This window comes from Mustela putorius, unplaced genomic scaffold, assembly GCF_011764305.1.
Source record: "Mustela putorius furo isolate JIRA1106 unplaced genomic scaffold, ASM1176430v1.1 tig00003869_pilon_pilon_pilon, whole genome shotgun sequence".
NCBI lineage: Eukaryota > Metazoa > Chordata > Mammalia > Carnivora > Mustelidae > Mustela > Mustela putorius.
The window spans coordinates 27,518,283-27,529,456 of record NW_025422021.1 but is presented as its reverse complement, the minus strand read 5'-3'; the positions used below and the strand labels follow the sequence as shown (position 1 = coordinate 27,529,456).

Genomic DNA, 11,174 nt, shown 5'->3' with positions numbered 1-11,174 from the left:
GTGTGTGGCCAGGCTCAACCGCATGGCCTTTGCTCTATAAAAGTTAGTCTGTGAGGCAGGGAGGGGTCGCGCTCTCTGTAAGAGGCGTGGCCCTGACCAGTCGGTTTGATTCTCGATGCTTGGCGCAAAATAAAGCTTTGCTTGACTTTCGCTTTGTATCAGTCTCGCTCCTTTAATCACGGACCCATTATTGGGACCCAACACTGGGGACCTAACATGCTCATATTAGAGAATCTTTATTTTGTTTAAAGACTACCCATTTATTAGAGTGTAAGTGTGGGGGGGGAGCAGCAGGTGGAGAAAGGGAAGCAGACACTCTGCTGGGGGGGTGCTCAATCCCAGGACCCCAAGATCATGACCGGAGCCGAAGGCAGATGCTCAACCAACTAAGCCACCCAGGCGCCCCTCATAGTAGAGAATCTTTTTTTTTTTTTTTAAGATTTTATTTATTTGACAGAGAGTTAGAGAGCACAAGTAGGCAGAGCGGCAGGCAGAGGGAGAGGGAGAGGAAGCAGGCTCCCTGCTGAGCAGGGAGCCTTGATGTGGGACTCGATCCCAGGACCCCTCGATCCCTGACCTGAGCTGAAGGCAGCCGCTTAACTGACAGAGCCACCCAGGCGCCCCATATTAGAGAATCTTAACAAGAGCTTATTTGACCGTGGAATAACAGACGAACTTAACTTTGAATTTATTTACTAGGCACACAAATAGTAACAGCAGGTTGTAAATACACTTGGACATGTCTGTCCCTGTGGCAGATTATAGTACAGCCCACACTACACTCATTCCCAATCATCTTCTCCCCTATCTTCTCTAGAGGCTAGAAAGCAAAATACTCACTTTCCAGACTCACTTGCTGCTAATGGTGGCTTTGGGGGACATTTCTGACCAATAACATATGGGTGAAAATTGTGAGGGGAGAGTTTCCCAGAAAGGAAATATGATAAAGATTATTTTTGGTTGGGGTTCTAAGTCTCATTTTGCTATCTGGACAATGCATTTTTCACATACTTGTCTGAAGTTACTTGGAGGGACAAAAGTCTCTGACAGCTAGAAACCATCACTACATTGACACCTATCCTATCTGTTCACCTTGGGGAGCTCTATCCTAACTAGATGGCATGGACCCCTCTTTAGGTATATGACAAGAGATGAGAACAAGGCTGTTACTTTTTAAAGTTTTTTTTTTTTTTTTTTTTTTTTTATTGACAGAGAGAAATCACAAGTAGATGGAGAGGCAGGCAGAGAGAGAGAGAGGGAAGCAGGCTCCCTGCTGAGCAGAGAGCCTGATGCGGGACTCGATCCCAGGACCCCGAGATCATGACCTGAGCCGAAGGCAGTGGCTTAACCCACTGAGCCACCCAGGCGCCCTAGGCTGTTACTTTTTAGACTGCAAACTCTCTAGCTATGGAGGGGGTGCACTGCAGCTGTGGCTACTGATGACCATAGGGTAGGTTGTAGTGGTGTTCAAAAGCAGCTGGTGAAAGCAGTCTCTCCAACAAATGGTGTTGGGACAACTGGATATCCATATGAAAAAAAAAAAGAAGCTAGATTCCTAGCTCATACACAAAAATGAACTAAAAAATCAATCAATGACGTAATTGTTAAGAGTTAAAACCATAGAACTCTTAGAACAGGAGAAAATCTTCGTCTTGCATTTGCAACAGACTCTTAGATGTGATACCAAAAGCAGGAGCAACAAAGGAAAAAATAGGTAAAGTGGATATCATCAAAATTAAAAACTTCTGTTTTTTTTTTTTTTAAAGATTTTATTTATTTATTTGGCAGAGAGAAATCACAAGTACACTGAGAGGCAGGCAGAGAGAGAGAGAAGGAAGCAGGCTCCCTGCTGAGCAGAGAGCCCGATGCGGGACTCGATCCCAGGACCCCGAGATCATGACCTGAGCCGAAGGCAGCGGCCTAACCCACTGAGCCACCCAGGCGCCCCAAAAACTTCTGTTAATCAAAGAATATCATCAAGAAAGTGAAATGACAACCTACAGAATGGGAAAATGTGTTTGAAGGCATGCATCTATTTGAAGGTCTAGTATCCAGAACATAACGAATTCTTACAGTGCAACAAAAGGCAACCCAGTTAAAAAATGAGCAAAGGATTTACACAGATATTTCTCCAAAGAGATATACAGTGGCCAAAAGGCACATGAACGACACTCAACATTATTTATCATTAGGGAAATGGAAATAAAAATCACGAGGTACAACTTCATATATACAAAGATGGCTAGAATTTCTTAAAATTAGAAATAAGTGCTGGTGAGGACATAAATTGGAATCTTTCTGCACTGTTGGCAGGAATATAAAAATGGTTCAGCTGCGAGATTTGGTAATTTCTCAAGAAATTAAACATAGAATTGTCATTTGGCCCACTAATTCCACCCTTATATATAGCCAAAGGAACTAAAAACTAGTACTCAAATACATATACACACCTTCCTAGCGGTACTATGCACATAACCAAAAGATGAAAACAACCCAAGTATCCAACACATGAATGGATAAACTGTGGTAATATGAAACATGCACATGTGCGAAGGCATACAGACACACACACACACTGTGGTATATGTGGAGTTAAAGCTCAAAAAATATCTGGTAAGTCAGAGCAGACACAAAAGGTCAATTTTGGAACTAGAGGTAGTGGTTGTACAACATTGTAAATATAATAAATGCTACTGAGTTCTTCACTTTAAAACAGCTAGTTTTATGTGAGTTCATTTCAGTATTTAAAAAAAGGTAGCCAGCTCCCTAGACCAACAGGTAATCAGTAGAGGTGAAAGACCTGCTGAATAGGTATTGGAAAGCCTTTATTGTCCTTATCAGGGCAGCAAATGGTGTAAAATAAGAAAAGCAAACTCCATTCTTTGGTAGCCTTTGTTGCAAATACCCACCCACCAGTTTTGTTTCTTCTGTTCCTCTGCCTGCCTTTAAACATTTCTTCAGTCCAGTCAATACCCACTACAGAAGAGTGGGTAGACAGAAGATAGAAGACTGGATAGAAAACGCATAAATTGTCATCCTGTTAACTTCTCTGGCATAGGAAATTACTGAGATGTGATGTAAAAAAAAAAAAAAAAAAAAAAGTAAAAATGGGATAATGGAATCAACAGGGATCTTTCATTAACCCATGCAATTTCATTAGAATTTAGAAAAGATAAGACTGCTACTTCTGGACTACAGACATTTGTCTCCAAATTCTCGTAACAAATTTAACCAATTTTATATAAGTTTGAAATCGTTGGTACTCAGGAGTTTGCTGTACACTTTTATCCGTGTTTATTCGTTTCCTAGGGTTGAAACAACATCAATGTCTTCTCTCTCATGTTTAGAGGCCAGAAATCTGGAATCAAGGTATCAGCTAAGTTGTGATCTCTCTGACGGCTCTAGAGGAGAATCCTTCCACGCTTTTTCCAGCTTCTGGTGGCCCCCAGCCATCTCTGATTTGTGGCACCTTCACTCCAGGCTCTGTCTCTATCTTTACAGGTCCCGCTTGCTGTGTAATCTGTGTGTTTTCTCTTTTAAAAGGACACCTTAAATCTAGGATGATCTCACCTCAAGATCCTTAATTACATCTGCAAAGTCTTTTTCCAAATAAGGTCACATCCTGACAAACTAGGCAAACATGAATTTTTTTTGGGGGGGGGGCACACGATTCCTCCCACTACACTTTGTAAGAAGCAACATAATTTCTCTTTTTGACACAGTAAGGTTTTTAGAAAACTAACTCAAATTTAGCTTGGTAAAATTAGAATAATTCTTCTGGGAAAAAAACTTGAAAAAAATCTAAATCTTTAATCTCCAAAAGAAACTAAATTGTACTAACAACAAAAAAATTAAATCTCTAGAATTGAGTCCTCCCTTTATTTATTGACTAAGACTGATATAAGTAAATAAGAAAAATGTCTTCTCACAGAAACAAAGCATGATAGATTGATGCTATATTATTTATAATTTATCACTTATAAAAATAACTTGAGCTTTCTCATCATAACAATTCAGTAAATCCTCCCCAGAAGCCAAAAGACTAGACACTTGCGATTTCTACGAGAAATTTTAAAAATACCAAAGCCATAATATTTTGAACATTCAAAATAAATGTTTAAAAAATCTGGAAGGTGAAACTTTATAAATCCTCTGTAAAACATAGTGAAAATTTGTTATGTGGTCAAGTATCAACTCCTTGAAATAACATCAGAGGACAATGTACTTGCAAATAATTTCAAATCCTAATTGATAAGTAGTATAATTATTTAATGTTCAGGTAATTTTGTAGATTACCAAATTATAAGACAATGTTGGCAGACTGTACATTTTCCAAACTACAAGACCATAATCCACTTCCTGTATTTTAACACCCAAGGGAAATTCTTTCTACATTGATGAAAAGTAATTTTATTATAAATTCTCAGAAAATTTTTCTAATGTATCAAGATTTCATATGAAATAGAAGTTATTTTTATTTTTTTTATAAAACAGCAAGTATGAACCCAGTGTAGAAATCTGATATTAGACAATTCCTTTGGCAGAAAACATTTAATTATAAAGAGGTCTTAAAATAAATACAACCCATAAGATCATGGAAAAGAAAGAAAAATAACAACCCTGTTATTTCCTATTAACACAAAAAATACCATCTTAGTACACAGATTTAATAACATTTTATACTACTGACAACCTGCAACACAAAATTCATTACAGTGTGGCCAAAATAAAATTGTTTTTAATTTAAGAGGGAGAAGAAACTTCTGGATGTATAAAATTTCACAGATAAATGCCAATATACACGATTTATATACATGTCGCATGTTATATTATTCCAAAACTACATTTGGTGAACTTAATTGGCTGATCCCAATTTAGCGGGTGTATAGTATTTATACTAGTTCAAAGACTTACTCAAGTTAAGCTTTTACAATTCTGATCACAATTATACATGAAATATTTACACAAACATTAAAATAACCTTATTAAACACTGGGAGGAAAAGATGTAAGATTTTTGATATATATATGCCAACATTATCAAGAGCAGCTTTATAAATGCTTTTTATGTTTTTTCTTTAAAGAACAGAAGATTCATTTCCAAAAAATAAGGTACCCTTTTAGCATTTTTTGTAAATATATAATTGAATTCACATGGGAGGAAAATACTGGGTGAAAAAAAGAATATGAGACATTCAAGGTTAAAACTTTTTCAGTTACTTATATCTGAAATAAGACAATGATAGAAACTGGGCTTCCAAATACTGTTGGTTTTTTTCCTTTAAATGTAGACCAAGTAGTATATAGACTATTTTATTCTAGGACACAGTTTCTTTGGAAAAAGAACATACTTGTAATTAAATTTCTGTAAATAGATAAATGACAAAAATTTTCAGAGCACTGTCTTCAAATGGATTCTTAGCAGAAAGATTAAGGGTTCTCTTTAAAAAACAATTTAGAAATCTTGTTCCCAGGCAAGTAACTTCACTTATGTCCTTTGTTTCTCCCAGTCTAAGTACCGTGTATCTGTAAGCATATATATTTGCCATCTTCTATTTTGCGTTATCTAACAAGTTGGTAGATGATGCAGTAGTGTATGTATTTTTAGGAGAAAACAATCCCTACTGGTTTACTACGTAATTCCTATAGTATATGGAATCTATTAGCACTGCAAATTTATAAAATGCAGACTTCAGAAAAACTGTCCTGATAGCTACCCTATCAATCCCACAGGCTTAGAATTATCTCTGAAAGGAATGGCCAAATTTCTCAATAGCCTGGCATAGCAATGGTACTTGAACAACACATCTATAAAAACACACTTATTATTCATGCTTGGGATATATCACATCAAATTACTAGGAATGTCTCAAGGGTCAAATTGACAAGTAATCCGTAAAAAGAAAATGCAGCATCTCTGCACACCACACTTCAGGAAGGAAAACAGGGGACCTTATTATTTTCATTAGAGAATGGCCAAAGTCACTTTAGAAGGTCACTTTAGAAGGTCATTAGTGGCAATACTAAATACAAGGGAGCCTTGTAGGAAAAACGTTTGTCTTCAGGGAATGGAAATGTTTTGTGGGGCATTCCTTAGCCCACAGCCGCCATGACAGGGAAGTAGCTAAACACTTAATCGCACACATCTGCATTTCTACAGTCTTCACGTTAATAACAGAAAACATTTTTGTTCCTTCCAAATTGCTCTTGCTTCTATAGACAATTATATGCTAATTATTACTCAACAGAAAAGAGAGCAAAACTGACAGTACTGCAAACACAACTGCAATTTAAGGAACCAAAGGGAAATATGCTGGCAAACTAAATGCTCACCCAAAAAGAAGTTTGCCTTTTTTAAAATAATGGTTTGTGGCGGACACTGAAAAAAATAAGCAGACAAAAAAAAAAAAATACTCAAAGGTTTTGGTGCTCTCCCAGTTACCATGATGTTTTAGGGATAAACAGTGGTGTCTTTAAAGCAAAAACTTCATACTCCTAGCTCATGCTATTTAGTGTCATAAGGCTACTTACTGGGTGTCCAGATTTGCGTAGAGAGATTTGAAAGTAAGACAAAATTAACTGGAAGCTATCTGAAGCTGCCTCTGATCAAAGTTGCACTTGAAACAAATTGGACTGAAAAAGCCCTTCATGGCCTAGCACAGTAAGATAAGTTTTTGTGCTTTATTTATTCATGGTTTTTTTGAGTTGAGAAAAAAATTTTTTTCTTTTAATATTTTTAGATTAGAATCACAAGGGTCAAGTAATACACATATGAAGGCTTTCAAGAAAATGCTTGGTTTGTTCTAAAGAAGAGGCTGCTGATGGTAATTTGTTTGCTGCTGTGCGACTGAATGAGCTGGAACTGCCACTGGAAAGCCGGCCAGTTGTGGCAAGCTGGAAGAAGTAGCGTTCTGGTAAGACGACATATCCACAGACATTCCCATCTGCTGTGTGTAAGCAGCAGTACCAGCAGCTGACTGAAGGTTAGAGTTCTGGTTCATGTAAGCAGGGTTGGAAACAGTGTCTTGTCCAGTGCTACAAACAAAATATTTAAAAGAAAACCATATTTACTTTGTACTATCTAGGTCATGGTCAGTCATCATGAGACAATAAAAATGCCTTTCTATCTTTTTAAGTTTATATAACTGCTGTTCTGATTATAATTTAATTATTCCAACTGTCCAACACTGTTAATATAATCTTTATATCTGCCAAGAAGAAAGTACTCAAAAAACAAAAAAACAGGGCGCCTGGGTGGCTCAGTTGGTTGAGCGACTGCCTTCAACTCAGGTCATGATCCTGGAGTCCTGGGATCGAGTCCCACATCGGACTCCCTGCTCGGCAGGGAGTCTGCTTCTCCAGTTGATCTCTCTCCTCTCATGCTCGTGCTCTCTCTCTCTCTCTCTCTCAAATAAATAAATAAAATCATAAAACAAAACAAAACAAAAATTATAAGATTCTAAGGCCTATTTAATTTTGTTTTCTCCAAAACCTCTTACTGCAAATATTTAAAAATCTTTTGAGGAGATGCAGACTGTGTTTCTCACAGGGGTATCCTTGGCCAGCTACAATGAGCACAGAACCCTCCAAAGTACACCTGTGGACCGTGTTCTCCCTTCTCCTAGCTCAATCCAGCACAGAGGAGACCGCCTCTTTTCCTCACATGCTCCACACTTTCTTTCGATAGTGGCACTTTCAAAGTCCCTGGTAACTGAACCTGAATCTCTATATAAAAAAAATAAAGGCAGGGAGAACAGTGTAATCCACACAGGACCCTGAATTTACCCTCAAGATAGTCTTTTTTTTTTTTTTTTAAAGATTTTATTTATTTATTTGACAGAGAGAGATTACAAGTAGGCAGAGAGAGAGAGGAGGAAGCAGGCTCCCTGCTAAGCAGAGAGCCCGATGCGGAATTCGATCCCAGGACCCTGAGATCATGACCTGAGCCGAAGGCAGTGGCTTAACCCACTGAGCCACCCAGGCGCCCTACCCTCAAGATAGTCTTGACCTATATAGCTTACTTACTAACGCTAGATCAAAACAAAAAAACAAGTTGAAAAATCACACCAAATTGCAGAACTCCAGCTTATTCCTATAATTAATATAACATACTTTTTTTTTTTTTAAGATTTTATTTATTTATTTGACAGAGAGAGATCACAAGTAGGCAGAGAGAGGCAGGCAGAGAGAGAGAGGAGGAAGCAGGCTCCCCGATGAGCAGAGAGCCCGTTGCGGGGCTCGATTCCAGGACCCTGGGATTATGACCTGAGCTGAAGACAGAGGCTTTAACCCACTGATGCTGCTAAACATACATTTTTTTAAAAAAGACATTAATTTCAAATTATACCAAATATACTGTTTATTATGAGAATTAATGTCTATACTCCTCCAATTTTTTTTCTGCATAACTTCTAGCGTCAAACAGAGTAACAAAATTTTACATTTTAACTGAACTAAACACCAATGTGAACAGGTTTACTTAATTTTTGGATACTACCTAAAATTTGTATTCAGGGAATTCGAGTGGAAAGAGACCTTAAATATCATCTGTCATGACTACATTGAAGGGAACATTTCGTACTGCTAACCAGTTAATAAAAAGCAATATTTAAACATCATTTTCAAACTTAACAGAAGTGTTAGTATAAACAACTGGGCCACAGGAGTGCCTGGGTAGCTCTGTCAGTTAAGCATCAGACTCTTGATTTAGGCTCAGGTCATGATCTTGGGGTCAGGGTCATGAAATGGAGCCCCATGTTTGGCTCCAAGCCCACAAGTCCAGCATGGAGTGTGCCTGAGATGTCTCTCCCCTCCAATGCTCTCTTGCTCTCAAAAAAAAAAAAAAAAAAATTAGACCACAAATTCCACAGCTCAAAGGCACTTGGGAGTCAAAGTAAAGCTTTCTGATATTCAGGAGTGCATGCAGATACATATGCCTGATACATATGCCTCTGCTAGGCTGATTATAGCAAGAGTGCTAAGTATATCATGGACTTGTCCTTATAAGGGACAGCTTTAGTTTGTCCCTGAGACCCAGACTATAAGCCATGTCTGGGCAACCATTTTAGTAGGGGTAGTAAAGCTAAGAACATTCTGACTTCACAGCATTAGGAATGAGCAGTTCTACAACTTTATCTCAATTATTATTATAAAAAGAAAAATCAGTTTATTCTCATTATGAAATTCTGTGAAAATTTACGTGTACAATTACAAAATTAACACAGGTCCCAAAAACTTACCTTAAATATGGAGTCTGTGCAGGCTGTGTTGTCATCGAGGAATTGACATTTGGAGGCAGAGATCTCAGTGGACCAATATGATCTGGTCCTATGCTATAGCTTTGGGGAACAGTGACTTGGTGAATGCCTTGACCCATATAGTTTCCACCATGTGACTGAACTGGGTATGTCTATTAAACAAAGAGAAAAGGTTGATTCACTAATTTCCCAAACTACTATCTAACAATATATTTAATACTTTAAAAGACTTAAATGAAATAAAATGTTATAGTTCTTTAGAGCACAATCTGGTTCTACCAACCTATCCACCCTAGTACAAAAAGTGGAGAACTTCCAAATCACAGTGCCAAACCTATGGAAATTTATGATTTAATTGATTGTTCTTTTACTTTGCAGGAGATGACATATTTTTAAGCAGCAGGCTGGAATCCATCCAGGTTGCCTATTACTCAAGAACATGTCTTGCTGCAGAGCCCCCAGGAAACTACATACTCCCTTGAAGGACAGCCCATTATCACTTCAAGTCACCAACCCAATGACAACCTTCTTCACCCATATCCCAGGATGACTTATTCAACTCCTAAGAATGAAACTTGGGAGAGTAAGAATAAATGGTATCAGGGCAGGGCACAGACCCTCTCTGGCAATGTCTCCTTTATTTTCTGCCTTCACAACAAATAGGAAAAAAGTAAAGAAGATATTTAGGTAAATGAGATGTATCCTCAGGAAACAGCAAAATGGTCTAAATTTCTTTGGATATTTTATGTGCCCTACCTAATGCTTTTGGTAATATCTCCATCTGCCTACCAGTATAATAGTGCACATACTTAATAATTAAGTATCATACAGTAACTATCATCATTCCAGTTTTAAACAAAGCTATGTGCAAAGCAAAGACCATGGAAGGGCACCTGGGTGGCTCAGTCAGTTAAAGTGTCTGCCCTCAGCTCAGGTCATGATCCCAGGGTCCTAAGATGGAGCCCCAAGTTGGGCTCCCTGTTCGGTGGGAAGCCTGCTTCTCCCTCTCCCTCTGCCACTCCCCCTGCTTGTGTTCTCTCTCTCTCTGGCAAATAAATAAATAAAATCTTAAAAGAAAAGAAAAAAAGAGCATGGACATGAAAATTTAGCATGCTGGAAGTGCCAAATCGACTTTAATGTAGCTGCAATCATATCACCTCCTCGGCCAACACGTACCAACCCAATGACAACAGGCTGAGCCTAGGAACGGACCTCTTCCGCAGTGCAGGGTTCCTGAGTAGACTTCACAGATTTAACTCATGGTGTGTTACTCCAACATTTTCAGTAAGAAATTTTTTTCTAATGAGAATAGGACCTTTGAATATTTTAAGTGCTATTATACATGAACAGTATAGATAGAAGGGATGTGAAGAATCAGACAGACAGAAAGATAACTTTTTAGAAACCTGAGTTATGCTTACCAAAACAGATTATAAACAGTATGCAACTGAACAGAAAAACCTGACACAGGAATGATAAATAACCCTTCAGACACACACAAAGAAGCAAATGTAACATAGTTCTATCATACAATGATGGAGATACTTCTATTTTGTTCCACTTTCACAGTAGCAGCAAATAAACTCATTGAAAACAGAAGCAATACTGAATAACTCCAGCTATCTTTTGCACCCAGAAATCCTTTCTACCCTCATATGCAATGATTCTTTTCTCCACTTTCAAAAGTTCGGGACATAGCATATTTGATAAATGCATCTTGTCTGATGTGACAGTTACCATAGAAACTCTTCATTTTTACTTAACAATTATGGCGTGTCAAGTCATCTAACTTATGCACCCACATTCTATCTTTTCTCCTTGGTGTCTCCTTCACATGCTCCTTTATATATCAGTTCTCATAAATTAACATGAATTTTGTTCGTCCAAATCCATTCTGAATTCAACTGCTAACTGGCTG

At 37.9% G+C, this 11,174-nt stretch overlaps 1 protein-coding gene across 5 annotated transcripts in view; it reads right to left on the bottom strand.

Annotated features, from left to right (window-relative positions):
* Positions 1-4,345: 4,345 nt before the first annotated feature.
* STAM2 (signal transducing adaptor molecule 2) overlaps positions 4,346-11,174 on the bottom strand; it is a 52,544-nt gene continuing 45,715 nt past the window's right edge. For all 5 annotated transcript variants that reach the window (XM_045066625.1, XM_045066623.1, XM_045066622.1 and 2 more), the window contains 2 exons: positions 9,239-9,408; positions 4,346-7,034 (listed from right to left, as the gene is read on the bottom strand). In XM_045066625.1, coding sequence (XP_044922560.1) covers positions 6,803-7,034; positions 9,239-9,408 — 402 coding nt within the window. In that variant the 3' untranslated portion in view covers positions 4,346-6,802. The remainder of the gene's footprint in view (positions 7,035-9,238; positions 9,409-11,174) is intronic.